This window comes from Octodon degus, unplaced genomic scaffold (genome assembly GCF_000260255.1).
Source record: "Octodon degus isolate 3935 unplaced genomic scaffold, OctDeg1.0 scaffold00011, whole genome shotgun sequence".
NCBI classification, from domain to species: domain Eukaryota; kingdom Metazoa; phylum Chordata; class Mammalia; order Rodentia; family Octodontidae; genus Octodon; species Octodon degus.
This window is the reverse complement of record NW_004524587.1, coordinates 15,777,198-15,794,085: the sequence shown is the minus strand read 5'-3', so window position 1 is coordinate 15,794,085 and position 16,888 is coordinate 15,777,198. Positions and strand designations below refer to the sequence as shown.

Here is a 16,888-nt window from a genome sequence, read left to right as displayed (position 1 = left end):
AGATGTTTGATATTCAGACAGATAGTGAGGTTAGGCTTAACAGCCTAGGTTGTATGGTAATAACAATAAGCTTCTCTTCTGGAGGGTTAATAACCTAAGTTTGCAGACCTAAAATTAAAGGAAAAGGAGGGCTACAAGGAAAGCCAACATTTTGGCCCTAGCCTTCCAAGGTCAATTAAGACTCAGGACATATGAGAACTTGTACCGTAACATCATGTAACTCACTTGTGTCCCAAATTTTCTGATCAAGGAGATTATGGGGCCAAAGAGGAAAGTGATCGATGATGTAGATGTGCCTAAGAAGAGCCACATGGAGAGAAAACATTCTCTCAGGCTTTTACAGAGAGCAAATTGGCCAAGCAATAGTCGTGACTCATCCACATGGCTGACACTGACAAAGGCTCTACAATCTGAGGTACAGGATCTCAGCATAAATCCTGAGGGGATTTGACTGACCTTATCAGACACAAAAGCTACAATTCTTGTTACATAGGTCTTGCTTTATCTTGGTCTTAACCATCCAGCAGAAAAATATAAAAATGAAGTACAAGAAGTAAAGCTATGTTGTTATGTTGAGCTATAGGGGACTCAGGTCATCAGCTTCTGACATTGCCAGTCAAGTGGAAGACCCAGTACTATTATGGGCTACTGGACTATTTTGGAATATTTTGCTGAGTTCACACATCTATAATATTTAAATGATGGAACTAAACAAAAAAAAGGGGATATAAATGAATGACCATTCTGTATCTGTGTATTCAAAATGGTTAGGATAGATACACAGCTACATTCTCTTAATTCAAGGAATAGAGGGATTTGTTCTAATAGTGTTTGTAAATAAGATATCATGTCTGCATCGTGTACAATGAATAACCACTAGGAAGGCAGTATGTAATGTGTTAATTATTGGAACTGTCCTACCAATTCGATTTGAAACTGTCTCATTGCTATTTATTTCTCAATAAAATTATGGAAAAAATAAATAATTCAGCCATCTGCAATACTATTAAAGACAATTTTTTAGACTGTAAAAATATATACAGATGTATGGAAACAACCCAAAATATCCATCAATTTGTGAAAGAATAATTGAAATGTGGTAGAGCAGATTATCATTCAACCATCAAAAATGAAGTACTAGCCAGGCACAGTGGTGTATGGCGGTAATCCCAGCACTTGGGAGGCTGAAGGAGTCCCCCTGAAGGTTTTGTGGGGTTGTTTTCTGCAGATTACATTTCAGGAAAGTGTGGGGTACAATACACTCCCGCAAGTCTTTCGCAAGCCTGATAAAAGGTCTGAAGAAAAGCAGGCCATCCAAGTCATAAAATCAAGCTCTTCCTTTGGCTCATAAACTCAAGGACCTTTGGCCTGCTGTTTTCTCTCTACAGAATGTTCTCTTGCTGCCTAACTTCCTTAGATCTCCACCGCAGACTATATTAACAGAGGAACCTTCTCAGATTTCCTTATCTAAAGCAGTCTTCCAGTCCGCACTCCACATGGCACCCTACTCTCTCCCCAGCTGCCTTGGAGCCCAGCCACAGAGTGTCGGCTGTGCTTGCCAACCCCTGCTTCGTGTGTGTGTGTGTGTGTGTGTGTGTGTGATTTTTAAAAATTTTTCCTGACTATTGTTGCGTGCTTAAAAGAAAACAAAGAAATAAATGGAAAGGTAAATTGTACGGGAAATTTCTATAGATTCACAATTCAGAGGTGGGCATTTCTAACTGCTAAACATTGCTCCGTTAAACATTTCTCTGCAAGCAACAGGAATGCACAATGGGGAGGCATAAATCAGTCGCTGTTTATTATCATAATGCTAGATCTTCTTGTTTGTAATCTACTTTTTTCTACCTGAAATTCTGTCCTGGCTAATTTGAATCTCAGTTCCATGTCTTGCTAGATGACAGTTGGTGGTGGGATTGGGGAGGCTGAGGTGGGGTCGAGGTAGCCTGGGGCTTTGGGGCACTGATACCCTGTCTGCCATCCTTGGGCATATCCCAGGCTGCCTGCGGTTCCCTTTCTTTGCGCTGAGTTGCCTATAGGCTTGCTTGGACCAGAACCTCCCCAGGAATCCCAAAGGAAAGGACTGCTAGGCACTAGAGGTTTCCTAGACAGCTACTATTTCATTAGGTAGGGCAGGGTGGGATTCCCAAATCCTTACTTGCCCACTGAGCTGAAACTGAGGTCGCCCTCAGGGGGCTGGCGCCTCCTAGAGCCGTGCTCCAGGAGCAGCGGCCCCTGCTGGTCGCTTTTCCTGCAGCCTGGGGTGGTTGCGGGGGTGGGGTGGGGTGGGGGGGTGTCGTTGGAAGGCCCTCTTCTTCTCTGATGCGTCTCTCCAACTTTCTATAGCCTCTTCCTAAAGGAGTTTTCTAAGACCCTTCTGCTCCCCTCCAAGCAGACTTTCACAGAATGTCGTGAATCATTTGCAGCACTGAATACAGCCTGAATGGGGTGGACACAAGACAGTGCTGGCAAAGAAAGTGAATGTTTTGTCCCTTGAGTATGAGAGGTGGTCCTGTGTTTGGAAAAGCCCTAAAGAGACTGAGAAACTCAGATCTCTTTTCCCAAAGTGCTTGCTCATCCTCTTTCACGAAAGGGCAACCATTAGCCTTATTGTGTACTCTAAGAGCTGAACACAACTAATATGAGGCCGCCTAACAATTTGCCTGTTAGCAAATCTTCAAAGCTGATTTGAGGAAAGGGCTGCGTCAGTCAGCTTTCTGTCACTCTGACAAAATACTTGAGAATAATTTAAAGGAAGAAAGATTGATTTGGGCACCTGGTTTTGAAGGTTTGCATCCCACTCAGCTGGTTCCCTTGCTTCTGGGCCTGACTGGATGCAGCAGCATCACAGCAGAGTGGCAAAATAAAGCTGCTTTGCCTCCAGACATTTAAGAAGTAGAGAGATCATTCCAGCACCTTGGGAGGCTAAGGGAGGAAGATCACAAGTTCAAGTCCTGCCTGGGCAAGTTAGTGAGTTCTTACCTCAAAGGAAGGAAGGAAGGAAGGAAAGAAGGAAGGGAGGAAAGAAAGAAAGAAAGAAAGAAAGAAAGAAAGAAAGAAAGAAAGAAAGAAAGAAAGAAAGAGTGATAGTTCAGAAATCAAGTCCTTGGGTTTGATCTCTCTCTCTCTCTCTCTCTCTCTCTCTCTCTCTCTCTCTCTCTCTTTCTCTCTCTGTCTCCCAAGAGGCAGGCCATGGCCCACTCTCTTCAACTAGGTCTCACCCCCTGAGTTTCCATCACCACCATCAAATTATTAAACCATCAATGGATTAATCAACTGAGGGAAGTAGAACCCTCATCACCTAATCACCTCTGAAAGCTCGTCAGCTGGCAGCCAAGCCCCACCACGTAGCCTTTGGAGCACATTTGCTTGTTTATGTGAGGTTTTTTTGAAATGGGGTCTTGTTATATAACTTAGACTAGCCTTGATCTCACTATATAGTCTAGGCTGACCTCAGAATTGGGGTGCTCCTCCTGCCTTAGCTTCTGGAGAGCTAGGACTACAGGCATGCACCACTCTGCCTGGCATGGAGGGTGTATTAGATCCAGACTGTCACAGGGGCTGAGGCAAGACTTGTACTTTTCACAAATCCCTAAGAATTTGTTACTAGCACAAGATCAGGGATTAGCAGTCATTCCTGCTGAAGGAAAGGGGTCTCTGGGAGGGGAGGACTGTGTACGTACCCATAAGTGTGGTCAACTTGAGAGAGGACAGTGCTAGTGATATAGGGGAAAAAATGAAACTCCCAACCTGAAAAATACCTGGGATGAGTTCATGTTCTGTACAACCGAAGAATGAATTTGAGGAACAAATGGAGGTTATGAGCAAAATATATTTATTGGAGGAAAGAAAGCTCCTGTCCAAGAAAGGGACAGGAGAGGGGCCCAAGTGGGTGTTCCCCAGGAAGCTGTCTCTTCCAGGGACTCTTATAGCGTAAAGTCATGTGGGTCTAAGGTGGAGAACATGGCAACTCGCTTAAGTGGGCATGAGGTGGGATAAAACTATGGTCATCCAATGAGATTGCAAGCATCATTGCTCAGGTAAAATTAATTAAGTCCAGAATCAAATGAGGAAGCGAGTCATGTAGCAAGTGGGCATGAATATAGAACAAGATTTTATCTTGTAGCTAGCCGGTAGTAGTTGGATTAATGATTCTTCTGGGCTTTCTCAGGGTGATGATCAATCCCGGATGCTAATCTTTAGGGAGGTCAGCATTTGTTCGATCTTTGGTCTCTAGGTCTGGCCCGTAGCAGGGGCATCCATCTCTCTCACAGTTACAACATATCTTGTCTTCCATGCTGTCTCCTTGAGGGCTTGGTCCTGTCTGACTGCCTATAATATTTCTATCTAACTCGGCTGCCTACAACACTAGGAAGTCACCTGGTTGGCTTAGCAGTGAAGTTAGATCACTTTATTTTGGGCAGAGGTCTCTCTGCAGTGATAACTGTTTCAGGGCACAGATTTTACTGAGATCAGCAAGACTCTTTGGGTTCATTCAGTTGCTCTGGGGAAGTGAGGACACCAAAAAAACCAAAAAACCAAGACCAAAAACATTACAAAGACAAATGCTTCGCTTATTGGTAAATCAAAAGACAACTAAAGTTTTTACAAATTCTCCTAGATGTCAGGGTGGAGGTTGCAGGTTCGATAGAAAGAAACAGGCTACCACCATCTCAGGTCCTCTGGACACAGGATCGTCCTCAAATCTGGTCTTCCTAACACACCATAGAAATTGTTGAGTCTTAGTTACTTTTCTCATTACTGGGACAGAATAGCCAACACCTGTAAATTAAAGAAGAGAGGTTTATTTTGGCTCATGGTTTGTAGCCTTTGAGTCCAGAGTCCGGTGACTCCAAGGTAAGACAGCAAGGCAGAGGGACATGTCTGAAGAGAAATAGCCCAGCACAAGGTAAGATAGGAAGTAGAGAGAGCAAGGGAGGAGGAAGTGAGATACCTGTATATCCTTCGGGTCATGCACCAGTGACCCCCATTTACTTCCCAACATTGTATTTAGCTATGAAATCATAAGTAGATTAGTTCACTGATGAGTATCACACCTCATTCTATGATCCAATAACCTCCCAAAAGCCCCACCTATGAGCTCATGAGGCTTTGGGGTGGGAGCATATAACATCTCAAGTTTCCATAGCTAAGGAATTAGAGTACTTTTCTGGGATCATCCAAAAGATCCATCTCCCTACTCCAGTCACTCTCCTAGATCTTTTTTTAAATGCAGGGTTTTTTCCTTCTGACTTTACATTTGTTGCAGAAAGTTTGTAATATTCATCTTTGCCTCTTTAGGATAAATGGAAAGTTATGGAATTAGTCAATGGTAGATATGTTTCAATTTACATTCCTATTCACTGAGATGGGAAGCCTGCCCACCAACATTCTATGTCCAGATCATGTTTTAATCTTTGCTAGATTGACAAACATCAGTAGCTGAGGGCTGGAGATGTGGCTCAGTGGCAGAGTGTTTGCCTGGCATGAATGAATTCCTGGTTCCAGCAACACGCGCGCACACACACACACGCACACACACAAGTCCATAGCTCACTTTAATTCACATTTTTTTGTTTGAGTAAGGCTCAACTACCAATTGAGTTGTGCTTTCCCTTTCTTAAAAGAAGTCCATTCCTCCTTTTTTTTTTTTTTTGTTTTTTGTTTAGATAAGAGCTTGAGATAAGGAAGCCTTGGAAGACCAGAAGGGGAATTTGGACTAGGCATCACACATAATTGGATTACTGAGGGTTTGTATTTGTTTTAGATAAGATCTCTCTATGTAGCCCAGGCTAGGTTCAAACTTGTGAGCTTCCTCAGCTTCCTGAGTGCTGGGATTAAAGGGTTCAATACCACAAAGGACTAATTATAGCTTGTAAGTAAAAGTTCTGGGCTCACAGTATTCTCAAGGGTGCAATTCTACTTTGGAAGCGGGGGTATGTCATAACTTGAAAAGTGTCTGTGGTTTCAGACTTGGTAGAATGATGTAATTTTCCTCAGGAAAGTAGTGGGAGCCATCTGTAACCTAGGGGTCACTTCAGGGCCTGTCACATAGTCTGGGCAGATGCCTGCTGATGGAGCAATTAAACTCTGCAGGCTCTGTCCTGAAGAACTGAACGTTAACCTGTAACCTCAAATGAACTCTTTGTACAAAAAAAAAAAAAAAAAAAAAAAAAAAACCCAAACTAAAAAAGCCCCCCAAACCCAAATTAAACCCAAACCCCACAAACAAAATAGTATGTTGTCCAATTCTCTCACATCTATTTATTAAGAGGTGTTTATTTTGTCTTGTTTTGTCTTTGTGGTCCTGGGAATTGAATCCAGGCCCTTGACCATGCTAAGTGCTCCACTGCTGAGCTATATCCCTAATCCTTTTTATTTTATTTTTTGAGACATAGAGTCTTGCAATGTTGCCAAGACTAGCCTCAAATTTTGGGTCCTCTTGCCTTGGCCTCCTAAATATCTGGGACTACAGGCTGTGTCATCAGTTCTGGTAAAAGTTACTTTTAGTGTGGGTCTGAAACAGAGCTCCCTCAATATCTGGGAAGAAAAATGCTTCAAGTCCTTACTTAGAACTTCCGGAAAGGACAAATGGTGAGTGGCAGTATAAATATTATCAGGGCAGGTCTAACAGAAGCATTTTTACTGCAAAGTTGTCCTTGAGTCCAGGTCAGCTGACATAACTGCCCAGGTAAGCCATTGTGTCTTCCTTCCAGAAGGGCACAATCTCAGGACTCCAAGGGGTCTTTTCTGCTTGTCTCATTTTTCTCTGCCTCCAAGGAAGGATTCCATTTGGCTTAAACAGAAGAGTTCTATTAAAATAATCATGGTTGGAATCTCACAATGTTTCTGAATGGAGTATCTTAGAAGGGATGCAGAGAATGTATAATGTTCTGGTTCTCTGCCTTTTCTCACCTACTACCTGCTAATGAGCTGTGGTACTCCTCAGTGACGGGCCAATGTAATCATGAGTTTAAGGGAGTGGTTGGCTGGGAACCAATGAAGACTTTAGAGTAGGAATTTTAGTTTTTAGCATATGTGCTGCCAAAGGGTGCACAGAAGCTTGAGTTTTTGGAGGTTCATTTTGGCTGCCTTGTAGAGGAAAGTTTGGTTAGGACTAAATGGAAGTTGACTGAAGACAGGTCAGGTGAGGGACAAGGAACAGGTTGGCTGAGGAAGTATTTAGGAGGCTGGGTTGATGAGATTGGACAATTGACAAGAGAGTGAGGGAGATGGAGGTATGAAGGTGACTCCTAGGTCCCTCCCTATGCACTGGGTATTGAACCCAGGGTCTCACACTGAGCTCCAACTAAAAAAGCTCTCCTTTTTTAATTTTTAATTTTGAAAAAGGGTCGCATCAAATTACTAAACCGCCCAGACTGCAGTCAAATTTGCAGTCTTCCTTCTCGAGCCTGCCAGAGTTCTGGGATTACAAGCAGGTACAATCACACCTGGCTCCCCCAAGTCTTTTGGTTTGTATCTCTGGTCAGATGGTGAGGCCATTCAAGGTAAGGGAATGGGAGGAGGAAGAACGGGTTTGGCGGAAAAATTAATCCAGGACAGATTATTTTTGAGGCACCTATAGGACCTCAAAGGTGAGTGTGGCATTTAGGAGAGGTATCTGGAGTTGTCGATTCCAGAAATGGAGAGCACACCGTGATGTATCCACAATAAGGAACTGGAGAAGTCGCTCTTTTGGGTAGTGCAAGGTGCACGCAGCAGTCAATTGGCCACGTGACTGCCTGGTCCGTTGGTTCAGCGCTCACTGTCAGAACCTGGACTGTCGTGGTGTAGGGCTGTGTTGGCTCCACCCAGCCCCGCCTTGTGCGGCCTCTTTTTCTCTTTATCTATTGGTCAATATCCCAGTCGGTCAAGGGTCCGCCTCCGCATATAAGCCAATCAGCGATGATAGGAGGGCTCTTTCCCCTGGAGCTTGTTCTTGACTACCGGCTTCACAAGGCTTAGAGAGACCGTAGTGGCTGCAGCTGCCGCTCTGTGCGCAGCCGCGAAACTCAGGGTCCGGCCAGTTGGCAGCGGTGCAAGCTGGTGAGAAGAGGAGAAGGGTCCGAGGTAAGGAAGGAAACTGGCCGGGGGAGCGGGTGCCACTTTCACCACCTGGCCTCGCTGGCGCTCAGCTGTCCCCCGCGCGACGCGGGCTCAGGTGATGGGGGCGGAGATGAGGTGACGCGAGAGGGCGGGACACGCGGGACCCACGGCCTCTGACACTCCACTGGCTCGCACACGCCACGTGGGCCGGAGGACCAGCGCAGGACTTGGCTGAGTAGGGGAGCCCGCATATTAGTTGCTTTATCTTTGAACGCGCCGTGAGTTCGGCGCCCCAGAGGAACTCCCGTCTTTTTCAACCCGGGAAGCCAAGGCCCACGCTCTCATTTAGGGGACTGTGGTCCGAGGCTTGACGTTCAGACCTGTTGGTGTTGTTTGGGTCCGGGCTGAGGTGGACGGCCTCAAGTTGCGCCGCTAGCGGTTCCAGTTCTAAACCTTCTGCGCCCCTGACCGACCCCACCTGCTCCAAGCTCTGTGAGGAGAGGAGGGAACCCTTCCTGGGGTTGGGAGCACGCAAGATCCCTGCAGATAAACTAGGGGCGGGTAGGATTGATAAATCTTAAAACCGTGGTAAGGCCCCTCCTAGGTTCTGGAGAGGAGCTAGTTATAGTAGGACAACTTTTCTTTCTTTCTTTCTTTTTGCCCAAGGAAAACGTCTACGAGAGGATAACGAAGGTATTAGTAAACTGTTTCCTTCATGCCGTGTGGAAGCAGCAGTAAAGTTTCTGTGAATCAGTTTGGCAGTAGAAATCTACACCCTTTTCATTCGGGAAATATGTAGGTTAAAATATAAGCAAGGAAAAGGTTGTTGCAGAAAGCCATGCAGTTTGGTGTTTTATAAAGAGCTGATTAGGGGAAAGAACTTTGAAATCCCCAGCAATAGAGAACAGAAAAATAAATTGTGGTTGTTTACACAGAAAATGATGTATTACATATTCTATAAATGTATTTATCACCAAAAGGAGGAAAAAGCTCTTAAGAGGAAAGTCAGATTTAAGGTTATAGGTTGTCTTAGTTACTCTTCTCTCATTGCTGGAACAAATACCCAATACCCAAAATGAAGGAAGGAAAGGTTTATTTAGCTCACAGTTACTGGAGGTTTCAGGCCATACTCAGCTGGCTCCAAGGCAGAGCAGCACATAGCAGAGGGCAACCTTTCATGGCTGTGGCAAAGAACAAGAGCACAGGGAGGGGTAAGCAGCAGCTCAAGCAGCTAGTTTCTCTTCTCACCTTACATTGTAATACAAATTACCTGCCCCAGGGTAGGGGAAGTACTCACACCTATGGGTACTTCCCAGTATTTACCCACCTATGGGTAATCCCAGCAGTACTAAGACCCATAATCCCAGCCTTGGATCACACATAATCCCAGTGGATCATGAGTTAACACAAACTCTAGAAGTCCTCACCCCATGACTGCATGAGGCTTTGGGGGGACAACTAGACACAAACCATAACATAGGTCTAATATACAAATATGTAGAAAATGGAGGATTATATATGTAATGAGTTTTTTTTTTTTTCAGAAAGATCATATTTTATTAAGCCTCACAAAACCTTTGTAAGAAAAAGTGTATGGTATTCTCATCTCACTAGTGCATAGCTTGAGTTCAGACTGACTGATGCAGCTGTGGATATGGTAGACAGCTAGTGTCACACTTAGTGTGCTTCTGGACATCTGAAAATGCCACTTTAGTCACTGTTTGCCAGGTACACAATTTAGCCCTATTGTTTTCCAGGTACGGGGGGGAGGGGGGGACTGGAGAGCTGTTGTAAAGCAGCTACAGTTCCTAAATTCACAGAGCTTGTGGGCTAGTGGAGAATCAGATGAATACTGTAGTCTGCTAGAGAGATGGTGAACATGAGGGGAAGGCTCTCATGAGAAATAGGACTTGGGAAAGGGAGAAAAATGGGGTTTTGGGGTCCTGGATCAGCTAGACAAAAAGTATAAAGCCCTCAGTGGCTCTGTAAGAGCAGAGTGTATATATGTATGTTTTCTAAAATTTCTGGAATGTGTTTATGTGCTATGGTGAGGAATAAGACTACTTACATTAAAATGTAAACTTAAAAGTTTACTCAATTTTTTTTAAAATTTTATTTATTTATTTACATTTATTTAGTGTGTGTGTGTGTGTGTGTGTGTGTGGCCAGCTCAGCCCACCAGGGGGCAGGGCTGGCTGGCATGTGGTGCTGGGGGATCGAACCGCGGTCCCTGTGCTTTGCTGAGCTTGTTCCAAGTAGGTGCTTTAGACCACTGAGCCATCTCTCCAGCCCTATTTACTCAATTCTTGTTTAAATCATTTTTGTTCCAGATAGTAACCAATGTTTCAGAAGTTAGTATTTTTAAGAAATTAAATTTTGGCCAGGGAGATAGCTCAGCAGCATAAGCACCTGCCAAGAAAAAAAAAACTTAAATTTTGAAGCTTTCTTAAACCCTTTAATTTTCAGGTTTAATAAATTGTCACTTGCTGACGTAGTTTCAGAATGTCAAGTACAGTGTCCTACTGGATCTTAACTTCTGCAAGGAGCTGTATTGCTACATTACAAGGTGGAAGACACTTATACTCACGGTGTGTCTCCAAAAGGTATCAATCCACATGGAATCTCCTTTCCTCGGCATCACCTGCCCTACAAAACAGTTCACCAGCTGGTACCTTCACTCTGCAAAAAGCCTACAGACACACATCAACAGAGGAAGAGGATTTCCACCTGCAGCTCAGCCCTGAGCAGGTAAATGAAGTGCTTCGAGCTGGTGAGTCAGCCCACAAGATCTTTGACTTGGACAGCAGAGTCCCAAATTCTGTGTTGCGGTTTGAAAGCAACCAGCTAGCTGCGAATTCCCCAGTGGAAGACCGTCGAGGAGTAGCCTCCTGCCTGCAGACCAGGGGACTGATGTTTGGTATCTTTGATGGACATGGTGGTCATGCATGTGCACAAGCAGTGAGTGAGAGGCTCTTCTACTATGTGGCAGTGTCCCTGATGTCCCACCAGACCCTGGAGCAGATGGAGGAAGCAATGGAAAATATGAAGCCTCTGTTGCCTATCCTGCAATGGCTCAAGCACCCAGGGGACAGTATCTACAAGGATGTCACCTCAGTGCATCTTGACCACCTCCGTGTCTATTGGCAGGAATTGCTTGACCTGCACATGGAAATGGGGCTAAGCATTGAGGAAGCATTGATGTACTCTTTCCAGAGACTGGATTCTGATATCTCATTGGAAGTCCAGGCTCCCTTGGAAGATGAGGTGACAAAGAATCTGTCACTCCAGGTTGCTTTTTCTGGGGCAACAGCTTGCCTGGCTCATGTCGATGGAGTTCACTTGCATGTGGCAAATGCTGGTGACTGCCGGGCCATCCTTGGTGTCCAGGAGGACAATGGCATGTGGTCTTGTCTACCTCTTACACATGACCACAATGCCTGGAATGAGGCTGAGCTCTCCCGGCTTAAGAGGGAACACCCTGAGTCTGAGGACAGGACCGTCATCATGGATGACAGGTTGCTGGGTGTCCTCATGCCCTGTAGGGCCTTTGGAGATGTCCAGCTGAAATGGAGTAAAGAGCTGCAGCGCAGTGTCCTAGAGAGGGGCTTTGATACTGAGGCTCTCAACATTTACCAGTTCACTCCTTCACACTACTATACTCCACCCTACCTGACTGCCAAGCCTGAGATTACGTACCATAGGCTGAGGCCCCAGGATAAGTTCCTCGTGCTAGCTTCAGATGGGCTATGGGACATGTTAGGGAATGAAGATGTAGTGAGGCTGGTAGTGGGGTATCTGTCCGAGATAGGTCGCCATAAGCCGGACCTGGCCCAAAGACCTACCAACCTGGGACTCATGCAGAGTCTACTACTGCAGAGGAAAGCCAGCGGGCTCCACGCAGCTGACCGAAATGCAGCCACACATCTGATCAGACATGCCATTGGAAGCAATGAATATGGGGAAATGGACCCAGAGAGGCTGGCAGCAATGCTGACATTGCCGGAGGACTTGGCAAGGATGTACAGGGATGATATGACTGTCACTGTAGTGTATTTTAACTCAGAGACAATTGATGCATATTACAAAGGGGATTAGGATTGAGCTATTGAAGCCTGACTGTTAAAAGGACAGGCAGATAGACATAGCTTGCTGAATAATTGACTAACAGGAGAGGAAAACAGAACAACCTAGGTGTAAATGCAGTAACAGTGACTTTATGTTCCTGTGTGTACTGGTCAACTTTTTAGTGCAGTGGAGAGGATATAAAGTCTGTAGAACTGGCTTGCGATCATAAAGCCTAAGTCTTTTATAAAGACACTTGAACTGTGTCATCTGGAGCTTTTAAAAGATAAATTTAATCATGATCCTAAAAATAAAGAACCTGAGGATCTTCTGAGGTCCAGGAGCAAAAATCTGAGAATCTGATAATTCTGAATTCACACTAATGCACTTCTAGATTATAAAATTTTGTTGTGCTTTATTTTTTTTTAATTACTAAAGCGTAGGTTTACAAAGTGTACTACAGGACACTTTTCTATGCAACATTTAAAACTTTTTGTGAATATTCTTTTTTGTGTGTGAATATTCTTGTGAAGACTTTCTGTAAGGTTGCATTCTACGTCTGTTTTAGTTCATTTAAAAACTGAATCCTTGGGCTGGATATGTAGCTCAGTGGTACAGGGCTCTTGTAGCCCATGCAAGGCCCTGGGTTTCATCTGCAGTATCGCAAAGACCAATCCTCAAGTTTACAAACAGGCCTCCTATATGCATGTTAGACACAACTTGTTTTTGGGCTGAGGGTGAGAAGTTCTAGGTCTCTGAACCAGTGAATTTACTCATGTAACATTTGGCTCCTCCACTGAGTCCACCTATGAAACTTTGAGCCATGGGAGGAAGAAATTTATGTCTAATTCTTAACTCTTGGCCTTTCTTACTTTTTTTCTTTTTTGGCCTTTCTTGTGTTAGTAAAATACCTCACTCCCCACTCCATCTTAGCCATGGGGAGATTTTCATCATTTTTTAGCCTTTCTGATTACATCTCTCAAACATTTTTCTATGACTTTCTTCTGACATAATCCTACCTCTGCTGTCCTATCCAACCTTACCCTGAAGCTACACTAGTATCTGAGTCCTTTACCTACTCCTTCAAATGGTCAGGAAAGGGGACAGTGTGAACACATGCGGTTATGATGGACGTTTAGGCAGAACAGGCTTCTTCAGCTGTTTGTGGATTTAAAATTCAGCCTGAGCCTGGATAGGCGAAAACTTGAAGGGTCTAAGGGGAACAGTTAGGAGCTGAGGTTCTGTCTGCTTCCTGTGAGGCAGTGGGGAGATGGGAGGCATGAGACTTAACAGATGGAACACCTACCCATGACCGATAAATTGCCATTACTGCTCCTCAGGAATTAGACCATATTTATTACAGGAGTTGAGGCAAAAATAAAAACATAACTTGTAACGGTTTCCATGGGTTATAGAGCCTTTGTATTTACTTAAAAATTAACCCACATGGTTCCTTTTTGGGGGATGAATTTTCTTGTGAGCAGCTATGGCATTTGAACAACAGGAAATGTGTCCCTAAAGGGAAACACAAATACAATCCTCAAACCCACAGATTTAGTTTCATGTGCCAAATCAAGCAGAATGCCTCAGTGTAATGGAACTACGTTAGATGATCTTCTCTTGCTCCCTCATGCCATCCATTGGAAAGAAAAAGCAAGCAACTACATTTGGCTTCTCTATTTTTATCTGTTCCAGATGAAATTCAGTCAAGAGTTGGGATATGTCTATATTGGGGATGCTTCTCTGTATATTTTTCGGTTTACTTGTTTTAGTTGTGTGGTTTCGTTTAAGAAATTCCTGTTTTGGAGCTGGGTGTGGTGGCACAAGTCTATAATCCCAGCACTCTAGGATTGAGGCTGAGGCAGGTAGATTTCGAGTTCAAGGCCAACCTAGGCTACATAGCAAGATCCTGTACCCCCCCCCCCAAAAAAAATCTTTTGGGTATTTATTTATTTATTTATTTTTCAATCTTTTGGGTATTTAAATAAACCTTGGTCCATTTATTCTAAAATCATTACTATTCCTTCTGATCTCTTAGATTTTAACTCAGAATGTGAATCACCACCATTTTCTTAGGCTTAGCATAAAGGTTTGCTCTTGAAACTGAGGGGCTCTACTTGACTGACATTTTCTGTCCCTTTGTTTTTCCTGCCAGCACCCTGGAGTACCCTTGGAGCCTGGCATGAGCCGTACATGTATGCAGTTCAGTAACTTGTGCAGCAGTTGAGAGAACAGTCTTCCCACCTGTGTTCTGTTTTTTCAAGTGTATCTGTTTTTTCTCAGCCTAATAGATTTTCCTGCCATCTAGTTGGTACATTGAGAGAGAAGAAAGGCTTGTTTGTTGTCTGCCTTTTTTTCTGCATGAACTCTCAGCTCTTTTCTTGAATGCTCCAGGGAGCATCGCCTTCTGGTTAAACTCCAGCTGTCTTTCCCTGGCCACGCTTCTTGTCAGTGGCCTTCCTGAAGCACATGGGCTACTGCTTAGGACGCTACAGTTGCAAAAAAGGTTAGTGGTCTTTGTCCGATCTTCCAAAGCACTCATCATTTTATATAGTGATTTCGTTTTTAAGACTTTTTAAATTGAGTTTTAAAATGATGTTGACCATTTAATATTGTAGATATAACATTTGAAGTAAGTGTGCTTTGGTGCTTAAGATTATGTATTTATGATTTTAAGTAATAAAATTTAATAATATTGGCATAATTTAGATATTTTATATATAGATAATACAATTCTGGTATTCTATTCTAATTTAAAATTGTTATCAAGTTACTGAGATTTGACTTTCTGAGATGTTGTTTATAACATAAAGCTAATTTATTATGATTAAAGTATAAGTTTGAAGTATGTTAATGTATAGGCATGTTTCCAGTACATGTGGCCTAAAAAGATCTGTAATGTTAGGCACACGGGGTAAATTTTGATTGGGACATAATCGACTTGGGATATTTTAAAGATAAGTGAAATACAAACAAGCTGAACGTTTGTTAAGAGTATAATTATGTGGAACAAAAACATTGTTCAGCATGAGTCTGGCTAAACTCTTGTCCATCAGACGTATCTGTTTGATGGCTTTAGGAAGCCTTCACTTCCCAGGTTAACCACAGTATCCTGGAGCAGAGCCATCCTAGCCTCATTGTAAAGTGGTTCATTTGTCTCTGAAATGTGACTCTTGCGGCCCACAATGCACTGAGTACCCTGGGAGCTGGAGATCCAGGCTGGTGTCAGTGCTAGTGACGCAAGCTGCCGCGTGCGTGACCTAAGGGGAATGTGTGTTTGCGCTGCTGCATAACCAACCCTGAGCCAACCGGGACTCTGTCCTTGCCTTCTTGGGCACTTGCTGTCTAACTTGCCTCCTGGAAAATACTTATCAGGCATTTTCTTGGAATAATTATTAACCGTGTTCTTTAATAATTACTGGCATTTGTATTTTAAACTGCATACCATTGTTCATAATTGATACTGATTTTCTAACTGTTAGAGATATTTAAAACTTGTAAATAAAAGAGGTAAAATGAAATCTGATTTTCTTTGGTCTGAGTACTAATTTTTCTAGACCTTAGGGTCCTTAGTTGGGTCAACTTTTGTTTCACCTCATTTATCTGGCCAAGTCTCAGAAACTTAGTCTAAGAAACTACCCAAAAGAGAAGATAATGCTTTACAAATTTGGGGGGTGCTGCTGAGCACACAGGAAGCCCCCATTTATGGTAACTCTGTGTATGGGGGCTTGAGGAAAAGGAAAAGGAAGTGAAGGCTTTTGATGTGAGGCTCTATACACTCAGAGCCATGGCCAGCTGAGATTTCTTATTGTTTAGCTGAACTTTTAAAACCAACTTGGAAAACGAGCATTTGTGTCAATTGTTAATGTAGTGCAAGCTCTGGGTGAAAGGTCTTGAGGGGTACCTCAATCAAACTGAGGCAGCCACTCCAGCCACCCCCACTAACTAAATGGTGATTCTCATTGTACCTAGAGGGAATAGCTTAGTTATAAGGACTATTGCAGTGCTTTTGTTTTTTAAAGGAGACTCAGCTTAATAAACAACCAACCAAATAAATAAGTGACTAGGGATATAGCTCAGTGAGAAGGCCCTGGGTTTAATCCTGGGTACTACAAAGAACAAACAAAAATATAAATGTTAAGTCACTTATGCTCTAGTGTGAGCTGGGGTTAAGTTGGACCTGAAGATGGAGTTTTTTCTTAATTGGTATCTAATAACTGCACTTATTTATGGGATGCAATGTGAAGTTTTAGTATATCTTTACTTCATGAAGTGTGTAAATCAGGGTTATTGACATGTCCGTTTCCTTAATCTTTGATCATTTCTTGAGGAAATGATGGAAAGCAGAGTGTTAGGTGTCTAATCAGAAGAAAAGAAGCTACCACTCCCCCTCCCCCTCATCCCCGTAACTCAGGTTATGAACTCCATCCAGTTCAGGTTGAAAATTCACCCACGTCACCATGGTAGGGCTGGGATTTGAAATAAATGCACAGCATTGTCCCTGTATGGGGCTTTTGGAAAAGGATAAGAGTGCACCAAAAAGCTCTGCACAGTTTTGGTCCATTGTAGGCGTTGGGGAGAAGGGGTGGCGGTGCTGAAAGGAAGCTAGAAGACTCTTTGGAGGTCATTGCTGAGAATAAGATGATAGTGCTTTGGCTTTGGCAGGCTGCATATACTCACATATTCTAGTGTTTTCATCATTTTAAAACATAAAAATAGAGGGAGCATGGGAGAATAAAAATTTAAAAATTGGACTGTTTGGGCTCTTTAATCGGAAAAA

General features: G+C 43.4%; 1 protein-coding gene across 7 annotated transcripts; it reads left to right on the top strand.

Moving 5' to 3' along the window:
• Window positions 1–7,932: 7,932 nt before the first annotated feature.
• Window positions 7,933–13,986, top strand: Pdp2 (pyruvate dehyrogenase phosphatase catalytic subunit 2). Of its 7 annotated transcripts, none has more exons than XM_004625904.3 (2): window positions 7,933–8,070; window positions 10,542–13,986. In XM_004625904.3, the coding sequence occupies exon 2, from the start codon at window positions 10,549–10,551 to the stop codon at window positions 12,139–12,141; it is 1,593 nt and encodes a 530-aa protein (XP_004625961.1). In that variant the 5' UTR covers window positions 7,933–8,070; window positions 10,542–10,548; the 3' UTR covers window positions 12,142–13,986. The 7 variants fall into 7 exon arrangements, with proteins under 7 accessions (XP_004625961.1, XP_023565133.1, XP_023565134.1 ...); XM_023709365.1 differs by having other exon boundaries at window positions 10,513–13,986; XM_023709366.1 differs by lacking the exon at window positions 7,933–8,070 and adding an exon at window positions 8,231–8,281 and having other exon boundaries at window positions 10,513–13,986.
• The last annotated feature ends 2,902 nt before the right edge of the window (window positions 13,987–16,888 follow it).

Bases quoted from the DNA above. Each gene is read 5' to 3' on its own strand.
- Pdp2 (XM_004625904.3), top strand. From the start codon at position 10,549: ATGTCAAGTACAGTGTCCTACTGGATCTTAACTTCTGCAAGGAGCTGT.